Raw genomic sequence first — 25,077 nt, forward strand, 5'->3', positions numbered from 1 at the left:
TCTGCTACTGAGGCTCTGCCTCGTGTGTTGGACTCGGTGCACAATGCAGTGTTCGCTTATCAACTGGTGCATTCCGCTGATGCCCAATCCCTAGCTTACTGGTGGACGCTGGTGTCCTTCCGCTGGACTTGCGTTGCCAGCCTATATCACAAAGGTGCTGGTATCGTGTTCAACGTTTTCCCGACCCTGTTCCTTGTGTGGCTGTCTCCCTTGATTCATGTTCCCGTTTATATGTCTCACCTGAGTGTGAGTAAACCTTTCTGGTGTTAGGGTTGCATCTACTATGGCGGCATTAAATGTACCTTCCGTTTCTGTAAGTCCCTGTAGATATTTTAGAGTTGGTTACTGGCAATTCCCAGATATTTCTGTCTGCGGCCATGCTATCCCTAATAAGAACTTATTACCGGGTTATAAGTCCAATGCATTATTCTTGGAACACTATTCCACTCATTCTGACTCCATCCCTATATTTACGGACGGTTCAAAATCCAAAGATGGAATCGGATTTGGTGCTATATTTCCTTCATTGTGTCGAGGCGGTAGCCTGCCCGTGTTACTCTTTTTTTTTTTTTTATGGCAGAACTGTCTGCCATTATTTTAGCTTTAAGAATTATTTTTGCTCTTCCCACCTCATCTTTTACAATTCTTAGCACTTCCACCAGTCTTCTTTCCGCTTTTCAACATTTTAGCCCTTCTTCCTTTCACCAGTTCTTGAGTGGCAATACCTTTTACAGCGTAGAAGCCATCACGTCACATTTTGCTGGATCCCTTCACATGTTAGAGTTCTGGGGAATGAGAAGTCCGATAGAATGGCTAAAAGGGCGGCAACTTGGGTTGCTCCTTCCAACCCCATTCATTTTCATGATTTATACTTTAGTATAAGGGTGGCAATTCTTGCTAGTTGACAGGTCAGGTGGAAAGATTTGGTTGCCACCACTGAGATGGATGAGATAACTTCTGTAACTTTCCGTCCATGGACGTATGTCCATGTGCAGGAGTGCAGTTCAGAGACTGCACTGGCATGCCTCTGGACGGGTCACACACGTCTCACTCATGGTTACCTCATGTCCCGGGAAACCCAACCATTTTGTGATGACTGCTTAGTTCCCTTACAATGCGACACTTTGTAGTGGAGTGCCCTAGTCTGGTGGAGTTGCGGGAGCTATATCTTTCCCGCTGCCGCGATGAGGATAGGATTTTCCAGATGTCGCTGATACTTATAGAGAGGGCTCTCTCCCCGGGACATGAGGTCCTTAATTTTGTGTAAAAGACTAGTCCTCTAGACAAACTATAGTTTACCTTTTTAACTGTTCTTATTTTATTTATTTTATCGGTAATATAGTATTGGGCAGAATTTTATCTTTACACTGGGAGAACATTGCGACAAGTGAGGAAGACACGTAACAAACAACGCTGGGTCTTGGGGCCTTGGTCAGTGGGGTCAGTGTCTTGAACATGTAACGAACAACGCCAGATATCTGGGTCATTGGAGTCAGTGTCTTGGGCACGTAACGAACAATGCTAGATATCTGGGTCAGTGGAGTCAGTGTCTTGGGTACAGAACGAACAACGCCAGACGCAATGGTCTGGGTCAGTGGCGTCAGTGCTCCCTCACTTTAAATCAAATTATGTAACTAAAACATAATTATACCAACCCTCTCATTTTTATCACTTATTTATTTATTTTTTTTTTTTTATGGCTCTTCCTATTTTCTTTTCCATGTTTACTTTTATTTTGTTTTTTAACATTTCTTTCATACCTATAATTGTGTTTATAATACCGATATTTTAAGAATTGCAACATTTGTCGCTTTTAAAGATTTGTAGTGGCGCCATAAATTAAATCACTCATTCAATCAATCTGACAGTTCTATGATGTCTAAATTTTCTGTGTTGGCACTATGTATAATGCATTATGAGCTCACCCTTACTTTGCTGCCCAATGTTACCCTTGATATTTCTATCTGCTCTGTCGGTGATCCTATAGTAGACACTATGGTCTCACCATTTTATCCTAAGCGTTTGGGCACTTTCCTTTCCGGGGATTTCCCGGTCAGCAGCTCTGCCAAACTTGTACCAACATACTCGTACACCTCATGTCAGTTACTACCTCAAAATCAAATGGAATTGTAGTTTATATACACTGTAATCCTCTAAAAAAGCCAATTTAATGTAGTACATGCTTATTTTCTTAGTGATAACTGCATTTTTTTTACAAACACCACAATATTTGTCAGCGTTTCCTCCTAGCGTTGTCATGCTTCTTTGAGAGATTCAGTCAGATCAGACTATCAGAGTGACCGTGTCAATTTATCGGTCACTTACTCTAGCACCACCCTCAAGGAAAAAGAGAGAGAGAGAGAGAGAGAGAGAGAGAGAGAGAGAGAGAGAGAGAGAGAGAGAGAGAGAGAGAGAGAGAGAGAGAGAGAGACTCAGATTTTTCTCTGATTCTAATAATTCATAGATCTCTGAAAAAATAAATAAATAAATAAATTTGCGTGGAATGAAAATTCTGTATGCAGACACACACACACACACACACACACACACACACAGAGAGAGAGAGAGAGAGAGAGAGAGAGAGAGAGAGAGAGAGAGAGAGAGAGAGAGAGAGAGAGAGAGAGAGAGAGGAGTGGTGCGTAGGGAGTGGTTATCAGTGACATTAGGCTCTAATCGATCATTTACCCAGTACATAGTTTAGGAATGCCACAAGCCGGGAAATCCCTGAAAAGGACAATGCCTAAACGCTCAAGATAAAATGGTGAGACCATAGTTAAAAAAAAAAAAAAAAAAAAATCATGCACAGCACAAACCTCATGGTCAATGTACCAAGCCAGCAGGTTGGTCCCCCACCTCGAGAGGTGCATCCCGTCCGGCTGGCATAGATGTTCTCAGCCGTAGAAAGGTTCCAAGGTGTCAACACAAACCTAAGCTTTCCTGTAGTTTGCCTACCAACAATCCAGTGCAATGGCTCTGCAATGCCTCGTGCCACCCGCAGACCGCTTCGGCAAGACCTCACACACCACGGGAATCACTTCCTCTCTCTAATCCTATCTAAAGCCACCTTGAAACGACGCGACAGCCCCTCAACATTTCCCCCAGCGTGCAAGGAGACAATGGGATGGGTCTCTTCGTCTGCCATGCACGCCTCTATTAATATCAATAACTTGCCCTAACCCCTAACCCCTAACCCTAACCCTAACCCTCAACAACCATTTACCTGAAGGTGGGAATTTTTTTTTTTTTTAAGATGGACACTGGACAAGGGCAACAAAAATACAATAAAAAAAAAAAAAGCCCACTGAGATGCCAGTCCCAGAAAAGGGTAAAAAGCAGTAATCAAAAATTTAAGGATAAATATCTTAAAACCTCCCTCTTGAAGGAGTTCAAGTCAGAGGGAGGTGGAAATACAAAAGCAGGCAGGGAGCTCCAGAGTTTACCAGAGAAAGGGACGAATGATTGAGAATACTGGTTAACTCTTGCATTAGAGAGGTGGACAGAATAGGGGTGAGAGAAAGAAGAAAGTCTTGTGAAGGCAGGCCGCTGGAGGGGGAGAGGCATGCAGTTAGCAATATCACAAGAGCAGATAGCATGAAAATAGCGATAGAAGATAGCTAGGGATGCAACATTGCGGCAATGAGAGAGAGAGGTTGAAGGCAGTCTGTTAGAGGAGAGGAGTTGATGAGACGAAAAGCTTTTGATTCCACCCTGTCTAGAAGAGCGATATGAGTAACTCCACCCCCCCCCCCCAACAAGAGAAACATACTCCATATATGAACGGATAAGGCCCTTGTACATAGTTGGCAGCTGAGGGGGTGAGATAAACTGGCGAAGACGTCTCAGAACTCCTAACTTCATAGAAGCTGTTTTAGCTAGAGATAAGATATGAAGTTTCCAGTTCAGATTATGTGTAAAGGATAGACCGAGGATGTTCAATGTAGAAGAAGGGGACAGTTGAGTGTCCTTGAAGATGAGGGATTGTTGATAGTTGTGTCGAGTTGATAGATGGAGGAATTGAGTTTTTGAGGCATTGAACAATGCCAAGTTTGCTCTGCTCCAATCAAAAATTTTAGAAAGATCAGAAGTCTGGCGTTCTGTGGATTTCCTGCGTGAAATGATTACTTTCTGAAGGGTTGGACGTCTATGAAAAGACGTGGAAAGTGTAGGGTGGTATCATCAGCGTAGGAGTGGATAGGGGAAGAAGTTTGGTTTAGGTCATTGATAAATAATAAGACGAGAGTGGGTGACAGGAGAGAACCCTGAAGAACATCACTGTTAATAGATTTAGGAGAACAATGACCGTCTACCACAGCAGCAATAGAAAGGTCAGAAAGGAAACTTGAGATGAAGTTACAAAGAGAAGGATAGAAGCTGTAGGAGGTAGTTTGAAAATGAAAGCTTTGTGCCAGACTCTATCAAAAGCTTTTGATACATCCAAGGTTAGAGGAATTAAAAAAAAAAAAGGATGACCAAGACTCAGTAAGGAAAGCCAGAAGATGACTAATAGATCGGTCTTGATGGAACCCATACTGGCGATCAGACAGAAGGTTGTGAAGTGATAGATGTTTAAGAACCCTCCTGTTGGGGATAGATAAAAAAAAAAAAAACTTTAGATAGGCAGGAAATTAAAGCAATAGGACGGTAGTTTGAGGGTTTAGAACGGTCTCCCTTTTTAGGAACAGGCTGAATGTAGGCAAACTTCCAGCAAGAAGGAAAGGTCGATGTTCATAGAGTTGAAAGAGTTTGACTAGGCAAGGTGCAAGCATGGAGGCACAGTTTAGGAAAACAATAGAAGGGACCCCATCATGTCCATAAGCTTTCCGAGGGTTTAATCCAGCGAGGGCATGGAAAACATCATTGCGAAGAATTTTAATAGGTAGCATGAAGTAGTCGGAGGGTGGAGGAAAAGGAGGAATAAGCCCTGAATAGTACAAGATAGAGTTTTTAGCAAAGGTTTGAACGAAGAGTTCAGTTTTAGAAATAGTTGTGATAGCAGTGGTACCAGGGAAAGAAGAAGCAAAGTTATTGGAGATATTTTTGGCTAGATGCCAGAAGTCACGAGGGGAGTTAGATCTTGAAAGATTTTGACATTTTCTATTAATGAAAGAGTTTTTGGCTAGTTGGAAAACAGACTTGGTATGGTCCTAGGCAGAAATATAAAGTGCATGAGATTCTGGTGATGGAAGGCTTAAGTACCTTTTGTGGGCTACCTCTCTATCATGTATAGCACGAGAACAAGCTGTGTTAAACCAGGGTTTTGAAGGTTTAGGTCGGGAAAAAGAATGAGGGATGTACGCCTCCATATCAGACACAAAGGCACACAAAGATGCCTCTCTGACACGAAAGCAGTAGTCATTCCAAGGAAAATCAGCAAAATACCTCCTCAGGTCTCCCCAAATAGCAGAGGCAAAACGCCAAAGGCACCTCCTCTTAAGGGGATCCTGAGGAAGGACTGGAGCCATAGGACAAGATACAGGTAGGAGATTGTGATCGGAGGAACCCAACGGAGAAGAGAGGGTGACAGCACAACTAGAAGGATTAGAGGTCAAGAATGTTGGGCGTATCTTTTCGGTCAAGAATATGAGTAGGGTGTTGCACCAGTTACTCAAGGTCGTGGGGGTGGCAAAGTTGAAGGCTAGTTCACCAGGATGGTCAGTGAAGGGAGAGGAAAGCCAAAGCTGGTGGTGAATATTGAAGGATCTCTGCAAATGGGAAGAGAATCAGAATGTGCTCCACTTTGGAAGTTAAGTAGTCAAAGAATTTTTTAGTCAGAAGAGTTAGGTGTGAGGTAAACAGCACAGATAAATTTGGATTAAGTGTGATTTTGTAGTCGTAGCCAGATGGTAGAGAACTCAATTCAAGAGTGTGGGCACATGAGCAGGTTAAGTCGTTGCGCACATAAACGCAACATCCAGCTTTGGATTAAAAATGAAGATAGAGAAAGTAGGAGGGAACAGAAATGGGGCCACTGCCAGTTGCCTCAGACACCTGTTCTTCAGTGAAGAAAAGAATATGAGATTTAGAAGAGGAGAGGTGGTGTTATACAGATTAAAAATTAGATTTAAGACCGCAAATGTTGCAGAAGTTAATGAAGAAAAAAGTTGAGGGGGGTGGGGTGTCAAGACACTTAGGGTCATTATCAAAAGAGCAGTCCGACCTGTGGACACTTGTGGTCCCCTCCCTAGATGGGGACTCCGAGGCTGGTGTAGAAGTCGCCATGATAATTTTGAGTTTTTGAGTGAAGGGTGTGTGTGTTATTAGGTGCTTGTAGTGATGCAGAAAGAGAGTTGTCTTTAGAGGGCAAGCTGTGACTACCCCCTTATGTTGTGAGACACAAAGGCAAACGTTCAGTGAGGTCACAGCTGGGTTTAATGACAAGTTCACTGCACCCCTTGATCCAGTGCTTTAGACCTCACTGGAAGTAATTATCGTTTCGGCAGGTGCCTCCTCCTCCTGCTTTATCCTTCTGAACATCCTCCTCCTCCTCCTCCTCCTCCTCCTCCACCTCCTCCTCCTCCTCCTCCTCCTCCTCCTCCTCCTTCTCCTCCTTCTTCTTCTCCTCCTCCTCATCATCATCTACCCCAGAGAGCGCTTGGAAAGAGTTTCGCAATTCAACTCCTTTTTGTGGTGCCTTCCTTAGCCTAACACGAGTCCCAACTCTAGACACCACCCTCCATTCCTCCTCTGAAACACTCCTCTAGGTAAGGCGTTTGTTGTCCAAGTCTTAGAAAGGAGAAGTCGATTTTCCTCTGTCCGACTCTTAACCGAATTCATTAACGATGCATTCCTACTAAGTAGCGAGTGCATCATCTTCAAACACTGATCAACACCCTCCACACTACCAATACCAACATAAGCCTCCTGCAGGGAAACCTCTCTTGCAAGGCCTCACTCTCCACAACAGAAGACTCAACACTCGCAAACAGGAGCCATGACTCAGGAAGTTCGTACATAAGGAAGCCGTGACCTGAACTAGTTACACTGTGAAATGTAAAGATTTATCCACTGTATTGAAGATATGATTACAAGTTGTACTGTTAGAACGTGGAATGTTTCTAGTGAAATATTCCACTCTTCAAGAACGCTTCATCTATATATTTACAGGTAAATACTCCTCCTTACGAGCTTTACAGACCCATTTTGCGTGTGTTAGGAGCACCTCCGCGCCTTATCCAGCATGGAGATGGCAGAGACCCAGCCTCCGAGTAGGAAGAATGCTACAGCGATGGGTGGCATGTTTCTACACCCCGGCAGGAATTCTTGAATGCTGGCGCGTCCACGGTCCCTCACAGCGCTGACCATTCCGATGAGCACAGACGCTGCCAACATGACAACAAATATGGCCCACTCCGCAACTCCGAAGTGAAAATTGGTCGTGTCTGTCCTAGAAGCAGCCTCGTCCGCCTCCAGTGTGATGATAGTTACTGACATGCCGCTGATGTGTCTACGAAGGATTATACAGTATTGAGGTCGTTCTCTCAGCACCTACTGACAACTGCACAGCGAAGCTGAATATAGACTACGTATATAAGATGCGGGTTTGTCACCAAGGTGATATCAAATTATTACCCCGTCATCTTGACCACGCCACAAGTGTGGCCTGAAATTAATGTAATTATTTGCCACATTAGAATTATAATCCCCAAATCAGCTCATCATGACACATTTTCGCTGCATCGTGGTACTCACCTCTACTGTTTAGTTAATCGACATCGGTCTTAATAATGTGCTTAACTCTATTATCGCGTCTAAATTGGATCGACCTCGGTCACTCACAAAATAAAACTATTTCAAGTAAGAGATAGTTTTAGGCAATAATTATTACTATCAATTAAAATGTAAAGAGTAACGAACTTGCAAAAGATAAAGATAATAATAATAATAATAATAATAATAATAATAATAATAATAATAATAATAATAATAATAATAACAATATTATTATTATTATTATTATTATTATTATTATTATTATTATTATTATTATTAATACAATTAAGTCGGTCTAATTTATGGCATTTTAGATTTTTCTTTCGGTCGTTCGCTAAATAATCTGACAACCGACGAAGATCAGTAATGTTGTATCAAGGCGCTCAGTGCCGACGGCTAACTCCTTCTCCAAACACTGATCAACACTCTCCATACTACCAGCACAAACATAATCCTTCTGCAATGCCTCAGCCTCAATAGGAAACCTCTCTTGCAAGGCCTCACTCTCCACAACAGAAGCCTAAACACACTCGCAGACAGGAGCCATGACTCAGGAAGTCTGTACATAAGGAAGCCATGACCTGAATTAGTTACACAGTGAAATCTAAGGATTTATCCACTGTAATGAAGATATGATTACAAGTTGCACTGTTAGAACCTGGAATGTTTTTAGAGAAATATTCCACTCTTCAAGAACGCTTCATCTATATATTATCAGGTAAATGCTCCTCCTTACGAGCTTTACAGACCCATTTTGCGTGTGTTAGGAGCACCTCCGCGTCTTACCTAGTATGGAGATGGCAGAGACCGAGCCTCCGAGCAGGGAGAATGCTACAGCGATGGGTGGCATATTTCTACACCCCAGCAGGAACTCTTGAGTGCTGGCGCGTTCACGGTCCCTCACAGCGCTGACCACCCCGAGAAGCACATACGCCACCAACATGATGACAAATATGGCCTAGTCCGCAATTCCGAAGTGAAAATCGGTCGTGTCTATCCTAGAACCAGCCTCGTCCGCCTCCAGGGTGATGACAGTTACTGACATGCCGGTGATATGTCTACGAAGGATGACACCGTATTGGGCTCGTTCTCTCAACACCTACCGACTACTGCACCGCGAAGATGAATATAAACTACGTATATAAGATGCGGATTTGTCACCAGGGTAATATCAGATTATTGCCACGTCATCTTGACCACGCCACAAGTGTGGTCTGAAATTAATGTAATTATATATATATATATAAGAATTATAATCCCAAGTCAGTCCACCATGGCACATATTTTTGCTGCGTCGTGGTACTCACCTCTAATATTTATTTAATCCACGTCTTAATAATGTGTTTGAATTGCATCGCCCTTATTCACTTCTACAAAATAAAACAATTTAAAGAAAATAAAAAGTTTTAGGCAATAATTCTTACTGTCAATCCAAATGTGAAAAGTAACGAACTTGTAAAAAAACATAATAATAATAATAATAATAATAATAATAATAATAATAATAATAATAATAATAATAAATAATAATAATAATAATAATAATAATAATAATAATAATAATTATTATTATTATTATTATTATTATTATATTACTATTTTATTATTATTATTATTATTATTATTATTATTATTATTATTATTATTATTATTACTATTATTATTATTATTATTATTATTATTATCAATACGAGTAAATTTGTCTATTTTATGGTATTTTAGACTTTTCTTTCGGTTGTTCGCCAAACAATCTGAATACCGACGATCATGACATATTTTCACTGCATTGTGGTACTCACCTCTACTAAGTAACCCGTAAGAGTTCAAGCACGTACATGTACGTGAAATCCGTGATTACTATCTGTGGTCAATCACGTTCGTCTCTCTCGCTTCCTGCGTTTGGATTTCCCTCTAGCTACACTAATTATGTTTGTTGAAGTGCCTAGCATATATCAGCACAGTTTCCCGCCATTCTGACAACTGGATAGGCCACCACCCTAACCTCCTCCCTCCCGATCTGACTGGTTTTATGCACCCAGCACAAGGAAAAAGAGAAGGGAGTGTAGGCCATCTTCAAGTGTAAGGCAACAGTCATCTGTTGTTCCAAGTGAAGATGATGATGATTAGTGAACATAAGAACATAAGAACATAAGAAATAAGGGAAGCTGCAAGAAGCGACCAGGCTTACACGTGGCAGTCCCTGTATGAAACACTCCTACCTATTTCCATCTGTTATCCCCATCCATAAACTTGTCTAATCTTCTCTTAAAGCTCTCTAGTGTCCTAGCACTAACTACATGATTACTGAGTCCGTTCCACTCATCTACCACTCTATTTGAGAACCAATTTTTTCCTATCTCCTTCCTAAACCTAAATTTTTCAAGCTTGAACCCGTTATTTCTTGTTCTACCCTGGTTGCTGATCCTAAGAATTTTGCTTACATCTCCCTTGTTATAACCCTTATACCACTTAAAGACTTCTATCAGGTCCCCTCTTAACCTACGTCTCTCTAGAGAATGTAAATTTAACCGCTTCAACCTCGCTTCGTAAGGAATACTCTTCATCCCCTGTATCCTTTTAGTCATTCTCTGTACTGATTCTAATAGACCTATATCTTTCCTGTAATGTGGGGACCAGAACTGCACAGCGTAGTCTAGATGAGGTCTGACCAGCGCCAAGTATAACTTTAATATTACTTCCGGCCTTCTACTTTTAACACTCCTAAAAATGAATCCTAGTACCCTATTTGCCTTGTTTCTGGCTTCTATGCATTGTTTCCCTAGACGGAGTTCAGAGCTAACTATAACTCCTAAATATTTATCGTACCCTGTACCTACCAGAGTTTGGGTGTTTAATGCGTACCTATTGTGTGGGTTTCCTCTACCTACGCTAAGCACTTTGCATTTATTGATATTAAATTGCATTTGCCATCTATCCGTCCATTCATTCATTCTATCTAAGTCTGTCTGCAAGGCGATGGCATCCGATTCTGACCTAATTAATCTACCTATCTTTGTGTCATCCGCAAATTTACTAACATCGCTACTAATTCCACTATCCAAGTCATTGATATATAAAATAAATAATAATGGCCCTAATACTGATCCCTGTGGCACCCCACTAATGACATGACCCCACTCGGATTTCGAGCCGTTTATTAGCACTCTCTGTCGCCTGTTACCAAGCCATGACCCTATCCAACCTAACACCTTCCCATATATCCCGTGCGCCCTAACCTTTCTCAGGAGCCTTTGATGGGGCACCTTGTCGAATGCTTTACTAAAGTCCAGATATAAGATATCATAACTATCACCATTATCTACTGCCTCGTACACCTTACTGTAAAAACTTAACAAGTTTGTCAGGCAAGACTTCCCCTTCGTGAAGCCATGCTGTGACTGATTTATCAAGTTATGTTTGTCTAAATGTTTCCTAATGTTCCTGGCTATTATTGACTCTAACATTTTACCTACAACTGAAGTTAAGCTGACAGGTCTATAATTAGACGCTAAAGTTTTATCCCCTTTCTTAAAGACGGGTACTACATTAGCCTGCCTCCACATTACTGGTACCGCACCTGACTCCAGTGATTTCCTAAAGACAGAAACTAACGGCTCACTAATAATCTTTTTACATTCCTTCAGTACTCTGGGATATATTTCATCAGGTCCTGGTGACTTGAACTTTTTTAGCCTATCTATCTCCTGCTCCACTATCTCCCTAGTTATGGAAATATCCGTCAGCTTCTCATACTCATCTGCTCTAAACACCTGTTCACTATCTGGCATATCCTGCATGTTTTCCTGAGTGAAGACAGTTAAAAAATAATCATTCAGAAGTTTACTAATCTCCTCCCCAGAACTAACCAGCTCCCCATCTGCTGCCTTTAATGGACCTACAGTATCCTTAGTTTTCGTCCTGTATACCTGATAAAATCCCTTGGGGTCCGTCTTCGCCTGGCTGGCTACCTTTAATTCATAATTGTCCTTAGCTTTCCTCGTTAACTTCCTGACTGTTCTAACTAATTCATTATACTGTGTCCTTAAAACTTCCTCACCTGCCCTTAATCTCTTATATATACTTCTCTTACGCCCTATATAATGCTTTAACCTAGCAGTCATCCATTTAGGGTCATTTTTTTTTGTGATCTTATTGTTTTATACGGGATATTTGCTAACTGACCTGTATGAACTTTATCTACGAAATATTTATACAATTCATCTACATTTACTTCACCTAATCCCCTCATCTCGTTCCCTACCATCCTCTCCCCTCCCTCATCAACTCGCCTCGACCTTACCTCTCTCATTTCAGCATGACCTGACATTCCAACATACTCACACCTATCTCCCCCCTTCCTCTTTCCTCCTCCCTTCTGGAGCCTCACCTCACCTCCCTCATCCTGCCTTATCTCTCTGAACTCCGTCCCTGACCTGACCTCACCCTGCATCCTTTGCCAGTCCACTCCTTGGAGGTACCTTTTTAATTCTTCAAAATCTGCTCTCCTAAAGTCAGGTATTTTACTAGTGTTTTTATTTCTAACAGTTTCTTCCCATTCTAGATTGTACCTAATTTCCCTATGGTCACTGTTACCTAGCTGTCCTCCAACCTCTACCTGCGTGACTGCTTCCTCCCTGTTAGTAAGAATTAAATCTAGAATATTATTTCCCCTTGTGGGTTCTACGACTACCTGTTTTAAAAAATTATCCTGAATTACCTTAAGGAATTCCTCTGCTTCCTTGTTACCCACAATCAGACTCCAGTCGATATTCCTAAAATTTAAATCTCCTACCACACATACCTGACTGTACCTGCCTGCTCTATTTAATTCCTGCCACAGTGAGGTGTTAATTTCCTCTGTACTGGTCGGTGGTCTGTAAACTACCCCTAGTACTACTGACTGCGATCCTTCCTTAATATCTACCCATATCGACTCTGCTTTGTTATCTGTTTTAATTCTATTGTTCATACAGCACTGTAATGTGTCCCTAACGTATAACGCGACACCTCCTCCTCTCCTGTTTTCTCTATCTTTATAGAACATTGTATACCCATCTATCTTAACCTCTGGATTAAATACTTTTCCTGACATATCTAACCAAGTTTCAGTTAAAGCAATGATATCAAATTTCTCTACACACGCTATTCCTCTAAGCAAGTCTATTTTATTCAGAATACTTCTACAATTTGTGTAGTAAACACTTAAGCTATTTCTCACCATCCCTAAGCTAGCTTCCTTTCTAGATTTAACTAATTTGCCCCTTGCCTTTTCCTCACTACCCCTTCTTCCCTCCCGAATAACGAAAAAAGGGCTGGAGTGCAGTAACCTCCCGCTCGAGTGTTTCGGCCAAAACACGAACACCCTGGCGTGACAAATGCACTCCATCCCTGGCGTACAAGGTGTCCCTGCCATAGAAAAGGTCCCAGTTGTCGATGAACGTCCATCCATTACTCCTACAATGATTCGCGAGCCTGCGATTCACTGTAATAGCCCTGGACAGCCACTCAGCACCAACTCCCCTCCTCGGCAAGACACCACATACCACGGGGATCCCTCCCTTGTCCCTAATCCTGTCCAAAGCCTGTCGAAACCTCCTGATAAGCTCTTCACTCCTGACCTTACCAAGGTCATTCCCTCCCGCACTGAGAAAAACAATGGGCTTGGTCCCATCTTTTTCCAAGCACGTGTCTAGCCTATCAGCTACCTTCCCTATCCCGGCCCCCGGCAAACACACCCTCGACCTACGCTTCCTATCCCTAGCACAGAACGCACTATCTAAGTGCCTAACCTGACTATCACCAAACACAAGCACTCTACCTTGGGGCAGGGTAACTGCATCTGCCCCCTCTTTCTTGCCTCCTCCAGCCCTGTCCCCTGTGTGATGACCTTGACTCCAGTACATTCACACAACAGCCAGGCAATGACAAGACACACGGCACACCTCGCCTCTTATTGTCTACCCACCACAAAACACCACTTTGCCGGGGTAGGAGGAGGGTACCTGCTGCACCTGACCTAATTAGGCCTGCTAGCAGATGGGACTGGATAGATACATCAAATTTTGTGCCCCAAGTTTACATGAGTTTTTGTGTGATGAGTCAAGCTCAGGAATAAAAGTGCAAGCACTCTGAGTAGATAGCCGGGAGTGTGAATTTTAGTTATTTCTAGGATGAAGACATCTTGGAAACAATTGTAACTGAGTCAAACCGATACGTGTATTTCATGAGAGGAGGTAAAGTGTTGAGTCCTGAGTCTCGTGAACATGGTGATGTTACAGTAACTGAGATGAATTTTTTTTTGGACCTGGTGATGCTGATGGGAGTGTTCAAGAAAAATAACTACAGAGATTATTGGACTACTGACACTGTAGTCCAGACACCAATTTTTAGCAAGGTCATGCCAATGAACAGATTCGTCAATATATTGCGAGCACTTCACTTCACTGACAACTTAGAGGCATATGCAAACAACAAAACTGAAAAAAAAGAACAAGATTCGGACTGTCTTTGATCATCTAAGAAGTAAATTCAAGGATCCGTTTTATCCTTACAAAAATGTCAACATTGATGAGAGTTTGATGTTGTGGCGTGGAAATATCAGTTTCCGACAATATACCATCAAAACGCCACAGATTTGGCATAAAATTATTTACACTTTGTGACTGTAAGACTGGTTTTGTGCAGGACAATGTGTTGTATACTGGGGATGGGGCAGAAGTCACTGATGATAAGAGTCTCGGTCTGTCAGGAGGTGTAGTAATGACACTTATGGAACTATACCTAGATAAAAATCATGTACTTTATGCAGATAACTGGTACACAAGTCCACCATTATTTGAATTTCATTCCTTTAGACAGACAGGTGGGTGTGGAACTGTGACAAAGCGTAGAAAACACATGCCATATTTTCCTCCTCTAGCAAACAAGGGAGACTGCGCCTACAAGAAAGCCAAAGGCACATTTGCAGTTATATGGAAAAATAAACGCGAGATAACACTTCTCACCACCATCCATCCAAATGGTTCTCAGCCACAATATTGATCGCTCCACCAGACAACGCATTATAGAGCCAGAGTGTGTGCTAGACTACAATACCAACATGCGTCTAGTAGACAAAGCTGATGCTAAGATTTCCTCCATAGAATGAGCCCGTAAAACACTCAAGTGGTACAAGAAACTATATTTCCACTTAGTTGATATAACGATGCTGAATGCTTGCATATTATTCAAAGAGAAGACACACAAAAATCCAACTCTATAAGATCATCATGTCGTCAGTTGTTGGAAGAGAATGGCGTTGAACACCCTACCCAAGGACGTCATGCTATTCACAATCCTGTACATCTCACGGGACGGCACTTCCCCTGCACCTTGCAGCCAAGACCAGATATGAAAAAAAAAAAAAAAAAAGTTCAGAAAGCCTGCCATGTTTGCAGTCACACAAAAAAAGACGACCAAGAACCCGGAGCAACACTCGGTATTGCTGTTATGAGTGTGATGTAGCTCTATGCACTGAGCCTTGCTTTGCAGAATATCATACCCTGCTGCAATATTGAGAAGCTTGGATAGTGTAAGAAGAATAAAAAAAAAATATTTGAGATAAAGTGCTCTTATTTTCCAGATTAAATATCTTTTATACAAAAATATGTTTTTCTTTATGAGGAATTATTCATTATACACATATTTATCTCGTAGGTGAAAAAAAAAATATCGGTAAAACAATGCTAAAAAAAAAAAAAAAAATGTTGCCATGCGCTAAAATCGTACGTCTGACAGCATCACTGAACGAGCCAAACTTAAAGCCCCAAGCAGGACATTTAAAAATGTCGATTTCTAACTTTAACTCTTTTTTATATTTTTGTAGCCATTTTGAGTTATATGGGATCAAAAAAGAAAACACGATTTTTGGTGACCTGGATGAGTAAATGGGATATAAAATCAATGCTGACCTCTTATTGGTTAATCCACATCGGTCTTAATAATGTGCTTAACTCTCTTGTCGGGTCTAAATTGGATAGCATCATTACTCAGCTGCTTTTCAAGGTCGCTCGGACACGCTCCCCCTCCTCCCATGTGCCACGTGCCACGTAGCTCCATTGTGGACAAACTTTTGAATCATGAGGGTCTATTTTTTAAAAACGAGTGGCCCCCATGGGGACGAGGTACCCCGTTCACCGCAGCTCAACCCGCCCCCCCCTCTCCTTTTAGTCCCAGTAAGCAGTTTATCTTGGCCTCTAGAGCCATTTTATTTTTTATAATATCAGTATGGGTAAAAATAAAAACTCCTCTGGTCCTCGAAGGCAGTAGACCAGGAACTTGAGACATCACCCTCTGGTGGTAATGGTGATATGCAGCCAGGAGCTCGTACTCCCCCTGCTGTTGCTTCCCATGGTGGAAGATCTCTTGGGTCAGTTGTTGATTCATGCCTTGACATTCTTATGATCATCAAAATCTATGCCTTCATGTCATACCGTGTTATCCACTCGGTCTTCAACCCTTTTGAAATTGTTCTTCGTATCCGTCTGAAATACAACGAATGTCTATCTAATTAGTGTTATGTGGCACTTACTTTTGACATTGATGCCAAAGATGCTCTTGAGCCATAAAATCTCTGCATATTGGAGACAACAACTTAACTATTGAGGTCATTCGATCTAGCAATGTAGCTGATAGCGAAAATGATTATTGTCCTAATATCTTTGATGATGCTGAGGAACGTGCTTCCAAAGTCCGCCACCCACTTACACCTTACTGGTTTGTAGCATACTATCAGGAAGGTCGAGGAAACTTCATTCATGGTGCCAAGTATCTAGAAAGGGGTATTAAAGTCCTCCCTAGAAATAACATCAAGAAATATGGCAAGGGTGTCTTGATCCGAGCTAAAGATTTAACACAGGCAATGATGCTCCTCCATCTATCTTCCCCTTCTGATGGGATCTTCGAATCTATTAAGCCACACCGAACATTCAGTTACTTGGAAGGACGCATTTACAAATAGGACCTATACGAATTATCAGAAGATGACATCCTTCAGTTATGTCCTGTTAATGTTCCTCGAGTGGCCAAACTTAAAGGAAATAGTAATAGTAAACCTGACCGTGTTAAGATTGTTCTTCTTTCTCTTCCAGTAAAGGCATTCGTTGACCGTCCTCTACAATGCTATTGGTGTTATGAGTTCGGTCACGGGAGGAAGAACTGTCCAAACCGTCACCGATACGGTCACTGCTCAGCCCTTGACTCACATCCTACTCTTAAATGTGAATCAGAACCCTATTGGTTCTACCGTATTGAGCCTCACGAGACGGTACCTCTCGACAGTGCGAGAGGTGCCATCTTGAGCAAGACATTCTACACCTGGCTAATTCTCGGTTCATTAGTCTTGGTAGCGCCAGGCGGGAACTTTTTTTCGACAAAAAGATGTAGGGGCAAAGACCTACGCCTCTTCCCTCCACTCTAGTTGGATCTCCTCTACCATAGGCAAATAAGGTTGTGACACCTTCCAGCTTTTCTCAAGCACCAACTATTTCCTCGTTCTTGTGAGAGTGTTGCTCCATCAGTTACCGTGTCCAACAAGTTTTCTGTTTTGGAAAGTGTCACCTCCTCTGCATCTTTAGCCAAGCCCTCCAAAACATCATCAGCAAAGCCCTCCACTGCATCTTGACCAACTACAACACAGACTCCTCATATAGTTCATATTGCAGTTGTCCAAGCCTCAATGGATGCTCGACCACGAACGACCCCGAAGACTATTAAATTTCCACAGACAAATACAAACAAGTCTCCCATGCTCCCTCTCCAGTCTCACCAAAAACGTTCCCAGGGGTGTGCTGGGTCCCTAGATTCAACGGACATCCCCCTTAGAAAGATCCCTGTTGGAGCATCAGATGACCTTAAGCAAGACATAATTAATCAAAGTTACTGTTCCACATCTAAAATGAATGTAGAAGGCCTCTCTGTCCCTCTTCCCAATAGGTCCCCCTTCATTAGCGATACCATACCGTTTTTGTTGAGGAATCCTCCTCCTCCAGACTTTTCAGAAGTTTCAGATCTTCGTGTGTGGGTATCTATTCCCACACAAGTTACTCAATCTCAGGGGTATTTATGTGGGTATCTATTCCCACACCAGTTACTCAATCTCAGGGGTATTTATGTGAGTATCTATTCCCACACCAGTTACTCAATCTCAGGGGTATTTATGTGGGTATCTATTCCCACACCAGTTACTCAATTTCAAGTTTCTGCTCCTACAAGCAATGTAGGACCAGATAAACCTCGCTGCCCAAGTAAGGTACGCAGTCAGGCTGGCAAAGGGAAGCTTCTCTCTTGGGCTTCCCTGAAAACTCCCTCAAAATAGTAATATTCAAGATTCTGCAGTGGAATTGTCGCGGTTTACGTGCCTCCTGGGAGGAACTCTGGGTGTTGATCTCTAGGTTTTATCCTGTTTGCTTTTGTTTACAAGAGACAATGCTCGGAGACTCCACTCAGTTTAGTCCTCCTGAATATCGTGCTTTCTTCTCCACTTTAATTCCTGGTCAGGGCCACCATGGTGGCATTGCCATCTTTGTTAGAAAATATATTCCTTTTATCCACCTACAAGTTAACTCGCCGCTGCAGGTTGTTGCTGTTAAGGTTTTTATAAACGGTTTTTATACATTGTGCAGTCTGTATCTGCTCAGTGTTCCTATTGAAAGGAATGAGCTTCATAACTTTTTAAATGCTCTTCCCTCTCCTCTTCTTTTGTTGAGTGACTTCAATGGTCGCCATCCTTTGTGGGATTATGCTGTCAATCATCGTGGTCTTTTACTCGCTTCTTTTATTGAGGATTCAGGATTAGATATTTTAAATTCTGGAGATGTGACCCACTTCCATAGTCAAATGGGTATTTTTACAACAATAGATCTCTCCCTCTGCACTTCCAATTGTTTTCTTGATTTTAACCGGAAAGGTTTAGCAGTCCTATATGGAAGCGATCTCTTCCCAAATTCTATTGGAGTCAACTGGTTTTGCATCACAGTCACGTCCTCTCCGATGACGACTAGGTAAAGCAGATTGGCACCTATTCAAGTAACTCAGCACCCCTACTCGCTCAGAGGATGAGATAGGAAACTGTGATGAGACTGCAACATACTTTACTGATGTTTTGCACTCTGGTGCTATTCAGTCCATCCCTAAGACCTCTAGCCAGTTTTCTAAACGTCCTGTTCCATGGTGGAATGCGGACAATGTACAGTCCCTGTGCAAAAAAAGCGTGCTACCTTTTCTCGCCTTAGACGGCATCATGGGGACGTCCACTGTTTGGAGGCTTTCCAATGAGTGCGTGCCCGTGCTCGCCGCACCTTAAAGAGGGCTCAGCAGGAGTATTGGAAGAGTTATGTCTCTTCCACCACAATTCGCACACTACTCCTTGAGGTCTTCAACAGAGTCCACAAAATATCTGGAAAATATTCTGCACATCCCCACCTGTTTTATCCCATGATGGGGAGACGGTAGGAGACTCTAAGACAGTTGCCGACCTGCTTGCAAAGCACTTTGCTAGTGTTTCTAGAAAGAACCCAATTGCACCTATGGCACTTCATCGTCAAAACTTGAAATCTGTTGGCGTCACTTTTGCCTCCCGTGGAGAGTCTTATAATATCCCATTTTCTCGGTCTGAGCTACGCATGGCTTTGTTCTAGTGCCAACATTCTTCCCCAGGGCCCAGTGACATCCCATATTCCTTATTGCGCCACATGTCCGATGAAGTTTTTACCTTTTTACTTGACCTTTATAATTTTGTTTGGAATACTGGTGATTTTCCATCTTCTTGGTGTGTGGCTGTAATTATTCCCATTCCAAGGCCTGGAAAAGATCATCAGCTAACGACCAATTGTCACCTCATTTATTTAACTTCATGCATTTGTATGTTACTGGAAAAGATGTTGAATATCAAGCCTATGTGGTAGCTGGAGGGAGACAATTACTTGTTTTCCGTTCAGTATGGTTTCCGGAAAATTCCCCTGCCGTGGGGAGTCACCTTGACGTGGTGACAGGGATTGAAGTGTGGTCGGCGACGCCACCTCCTTTAGGAATCCGCCTGCCTCTATAGGATTCGGTGTCCGTTGGCCTCGTGGACCAAGCACTCCCCCTTCATCACTGGCAGATGGAGTCTGCTGGTGATGTCGCTCTATATTTCTTCCCTCTTTTTTCTTATTTCTTTGTGGCGGTTCTAGCCTTGGTGAGACCCTTCTGTCGCTTGCGACCATTGCGTCTCATGCTTCTTGTCTTTCTACTTCGTAGACCTGTCTTTAGCCTCCCCACGTGTTTGCCGTGCGTGGCGTCCGGTACATTCCTCATGCTTCCTCATTTGGGAGTTGAGTCCACCGCGGGGTGGTGTTAGTTTTCTTCGGTGGGCAACACGCTCCTTTGATGAGGAAGATGGGGTAAGGCGAGTGGCCAGTGTGGTCCTGCGGGATCAATCGGCTGGTCATGCTTTGGCTAGGGTCAAGCGGCTGCTGTCCGGTGGACGCCGCAACGGTCCCGCGGCTGCCATCACTCACCAGGCAATAACTGCGTATACTTCCCCCACTACCCCTGGAGCATCAGCCTCCCCTTGTTGGACTCCGTGGTGGGTAGGGGGTGGGGAATTGATGAATTTCCTCATATTTTAATGAGTCTGCCCTCCACCTCCGTTTCCCGGTCCGCCTCGCGTCCCTTTCATAGGAAGGTGTTCCGCAGGGCAGTGTCCTCAGCTTCACCCTATTTGGCCTGGCTATTAGTGATATAGCAGAAAGCCTCCCCAGGGATATCCACTGCACACTGTATGTGAATGAATTTTCTATATCTTATGTTTCTCCGTTTCTTGATGTAGCTGAGCGTCACGTACAATTAGCACTAGAAAGAGTGACTCGATGGACGGACTGTCATGGGTTTCGGTTCTCGCCCACGAAGAGGGTTGCCATGCATTTTACCAGGGTGAGAGGTTCCTTTCGGGACCCAGACCTATACCTGTATGGCAGCAGACTTCCAGTAGTTGAACAGACGCGCTTTTTGGGCATCATTTTTGATAGCCACCTCACCTGGGTCCCTCACTTATGAGACCGGAAAGTCGCGTGTACAAAGTGACTCACCTCTTGCGTGTACTCTCTCATCTTTCTTGGGATGCTGACCGTGTCGTTCTTCTTCTTCTGTATCGCGTCTTTCAGAATTGGACTATGGCTGCCAAGTGTACTCTTCAGCAACTCCACCACACCTCCAAATCCTTGATTCCATTCACCATGCTGGAGTCAGGCTGGCAACGGGTGTTTTTCGATCATACCCCATATCCAGCCTCTTCGTGGATGCTGGAGTGTTGCCCTTAGCCTTGCACAGACAGGCCTTGATTGCCCGATTTTGGTACAGGTCACAGTCCCTTTCCAGTAGTCTAACTTATACGACACTGTCAGACACCTCTTTTGACCACGTCTACTCTGTCTGAACAAGTTGTCCACAGCCACTCAGCTTCCGGGCAAGACAGCTGATTGGGCAATTATCCCTTCCTCAGTCTACCATACCGACAACAAAACTTTTATTTGTTGCTCCGTGGATACTCCTGGAAATGTATTTCTGCCGATCATTACCGGCAGCTAAATCAGACTTATAGGGATTTGTCACAAGGTCTTTGTTTTTAGTTCATGCATCCAGGCATGAGGACTGCATTCCAGTTTTTACTGACGGCTCCAAGTCTGATGCTGGTGTCGGCTTCGGAGCCGTTTTCCCAGATTTTATCTGGTGTGACAGTCTTCCTCTTTTCCCATCTATATTTACAGCAGAGCTATCTGCACTTTTATTAGCCCTCTGTACTCTCTACCCACTGCAGGTGGGAGAATTTGTTATCTATTGTGACTCCTCGGTAGCTCTTTCTGCTGTGGAAAATGGGAATTCTTCCCACCCGCTAGTAAGACACATTTTTATTTGGCTTATTTTTGTGCCACAGACGTGGCCATTGTATTAACTTTTGCTAGGTACCTGCCCATGTGGCTGTAGAGGGTAATGAGCGAGCGGATGAGGTAGCAAAGGCTGCTGCCCTTCGTTCCGCTCGTGGTTCCCGCTTCCCTTTCAGGGACCTGTTTCCTTCCATCCGGTCTGCCGTTCTGGATATTTAGCAGACTGGATGGGAGGAAGCAATGGCCACCACAAAGATGGGAGAGATCAGGGCCAGGGCTGTGTGCCCGTGGTCAGTCAATGTGTTGGAGCGCTGATGCCATGAGACTGCCTTGACCCGTCTTCAGACGGGTCATACGCGTCTAACACATGGCTACCTCATGTTTCAGGGAGTTCAACCTTACTGTGATAACTGCTTGGTCCCTCGGACTGTGCGGCACTTGCTGTTCGAGTGCCCCAGTTTGGGGGATTTGCGAGAGCGGTATCTCTCTCTCTGTGTCGTGGGGAGGACGGAACTTACCGTCTCTCTCTGATGCTGGGAGACATGTGCCTCTCTCCGTGATATGAGGTATTTAATTTTATGGAGAAGGCTGGCCTTCTCCATTTACTCTAAGAGTTTTTAAATATGCAATTTAGTTTTAGTTTTTATGTTAGTTTACAATTTTTATATTAGTTATATTTTATTTAATTTTATTTAAATTTATTTATTTTATCCGGTGCTAAATGATCCCGGCTGTTGCTGCGCCATGAATTAATTAAATAATCAATCAATCAGTTCCGGAAAATTCTATCTACGACTAATGCTTTATTGTTTCTGGAATCTTTCATTTGTGAGGCATTTGCTAATAAGTAACACCATGTCAGTCTTTTTTTTTTTATTTGGAGAAAGCTTACGTCATAGCCTGGCGTCATGGTCTTTTCGAGTTTGGTCTCCGTGGCCGACTCCCTATTTTCATGCAACAGTTTTTATCTCATCGTTTTCTATGAGTACAGTTTGGTGGCGATCTTTCAGGAGTTCGCCCACTTGAAGGTGGCATGCTGCAAGGAAGTATACTTAATGTCAAACTTTTCGCTGCAGATATAAACAGTATCATTGGCGTACTTCCAGAAGAAGTTTCTGGTTGCTTATATGCTGATGACTTATCGATCTCCTTTTCTGCAGCGCGGATACCTTTGATTGAGAGGAAGTTGCAGTTACAATTAATGGGATTTCTCTAAGGGCGGCAAGTCGGGGATTTCGTTTCTCAGCTTCGGAGACTGTGGTCATACCTTTTTCAGTCTTCGTGGTGTTCACCATGGCTCAGATCTTTATCTATATGGTCGAAGAAGCTCTTGTGTGGAGGAAACTCCATTCCTGAGACTTGGATTTGACAGACGCCTAACTTGGGTACCTCGTTTTCGTTATATTAAGGCAGCATCTATGAAGGCGTTGTGATTTCTTAGGGTCTTGGCTCATGCCTCTTGGGGAGCTGATACACAAACCGTCATTCTCTTGCACATAACTCTTCTTTCAAAGTTGGAGCATGGTTGTGAAGCCTCTGCTACTGAGACTCAGTTTTGTGTGTTGGACTCGGTGCACCATGCAGTGTTCACTTGTCAACTGGTGCATTCCGTTCATTCCCAATCCCTAGCTTACTGGTGGACGCTGGTGTCTTTCCGCTGGACTTGCGTTGTCAGTCTATATTACAAAGGTGCTGGTATCGTGTTCAACGTTTTCCCGACTCTGTTCCTTGTGTAGGTGTCTCCCGTGATTCACGTTCCCGTTTATGTGTCTCACCGGATTGTGAGTAAACCTTTTTGGTGTTAGGGTTGCATCTGCTATGGCGGCATTAAATGTACCTTCCATTTCTGTAAGTCCCTGTAGATAGCCTAGAGTTGGTTACTGGCAATTCCCAGATATTTCTGTCTGCAGCCCTGCTATTCCTAATAAGAACTTATTACTGGATTATAAGTCCCATGTATTATTCTTGGAAGACTATTCCACTCATTCCGAATCCATACCTGTATTTACGGATGGTTCAGAATCCGAAGATGGAGTTGGATTTGGTGTTATCTTTCCTTCATTCTGTTGAGACGGTAGCCTGCCTGTGTTACTCCATTTTTATGGCAGAACCGTCTGCCATTATTTTAGCTTTAAGAATTATTTTTACTCTTCCCACCTCATCTTTTACAAGTTTTAGCGATTATCGCAGTGTTCTTCCCGCTAATCAACATTTTAGCCCTTCTTTCCTTCACCAATTCTTGAGTGGCTATACCTTTTACAGCGTAGAGGCTATCACGTCGCATTTTGCTGGGTCCCTGCACATGTTGGAGTTCAGGGGAATGAGAAGGCCAATAAGCTGGCTAAAAAGGCGGCAACACGGGTTGGTCCTTCCAATCCCACTCCTTTTCATAATTTATACTCCAGTATAAGGGTGGCAGTTCTTGCCAGTTGGCAGGGCAGGTGGGAGGATTTGGTTACCACCACTAAAATGGGTGAGATCACTTCTGTAACTTTCCGTCCATCGTCATATGTCCATGTGCAGGAGCGCCGCTCAGAGGCAGCCCCCCTCAACAGATCAATTTTGTTTTTGATACTCCTACAGTATGCATAGTACACTTCGAGCTCACCCTTACTTTGCTGCCCAATGTTACCCTTGATATTTCTATCTGCTCTGTCGGTGACCCTATAGCAGACACCTTGCTCTCACCATTTTATCCTAAGCGTTTGGGTGTTGTTCTTTCCGAGGATTTCCCAGCCAGCAGCTCTGCCAAACTTATACCAACACATAACTCATGTCAGGTAATTATTACTTCAAAATTAAATGGAATTGTAATATATATACACTGTAATCCTCTAAAATGCCAAGTTAATGTAGTATATGTTTATTTTCTTAGTGATAACTGCATTTCTTTTGCAAGCACCACAATATTTAGCAGCGTTTCTTCCCGTCATTGTTACGTTTCTTGGAGTGACTCAGTCAGTCATACTGTCAGAGTGACCGTGTCAATCCTTTGGTCACTTCGTCTCGCGCCGCGCTCGAGGAGAAACAGAGAGAGAGAGAGAGAGAGAGAGAGAGAGAGAGAGAGAGAGAGGTGGTGTGCAGGGAGTGAGGTTATCACTGAGCTTAGGTTCCAATCTAATAATTTTCCCAGTACAAAGTTTGGCAACGCCGTAGGCCGGGAAATCCCCGAAAAGAAGAACGCCTAAATGCTCAGGATAAAATGATCAGACCATAGTTACTTTTTCCTTTGTCCGGCTAGGTGTCAACAAAGACCTAAACCTTACCGTAGTTTGTCAACCAACAATTAAGTGCAATGGCCCTGGAATGCCTTGTGCCATCTCTGGACCGCTTCGGCAAGATCCCACACACCACAGGAATCCCTTCCTGACCTTAATCCTATCTAGAGCCACCTTGAAACGATGCAACAGCACCTCGCTGGGCACTCTGTTGACACCATTCCCCTCAGTGTGCAACCAGACAATGG

General features: G+C 43.2%; 1 protein-coding gene across 3 annotated transcripts in view; it reads right to left on the reverse strand.

Annotated features, from left to right (window-relative positions):
* The window catches only part of LOC135113223 (sodium-coupled monocarboxylate transporter 1-like), a 105,013-nt gene that overhangs the window by 75,697 nt on the left and 4,239 nt on the right, over positions 1-25,077 (reverse strand). Inside the window, exon 1 of one of the 3 annotated variants that reach the window (XM_064028391.1) lies at positions 8,497-8,773. The exons of the other annotated variants lie outside the window; for them this stretch is intronic. Coding sequence (XP_063884461.1) covers positions 8,497-8,653 — 157 coding nt within the window. The 5' untranslated portion in view covers positions 8,654-8,773. Of the gene's footprint in view, positions 1-8,496; positions 8,774-25,077 lie in introns of those variants that run through there. 3 annotated transcript variants of the gene reach the window in all.

Source organism: Scylla paramamosain, chromosome 25 (genome assembly GCF_035594125.1).
Source record: "Scylla paramamosain isolate STU-SP2022 chromosome 25, ASM3559412v1, whole genome shotgun sequence".
Lineage (NCBI taxonomy): Eukaryota > Metazoa > Arthropoda > Malacostraca > Decapoda > Portunidae > Scylla > Scylla paramamosain.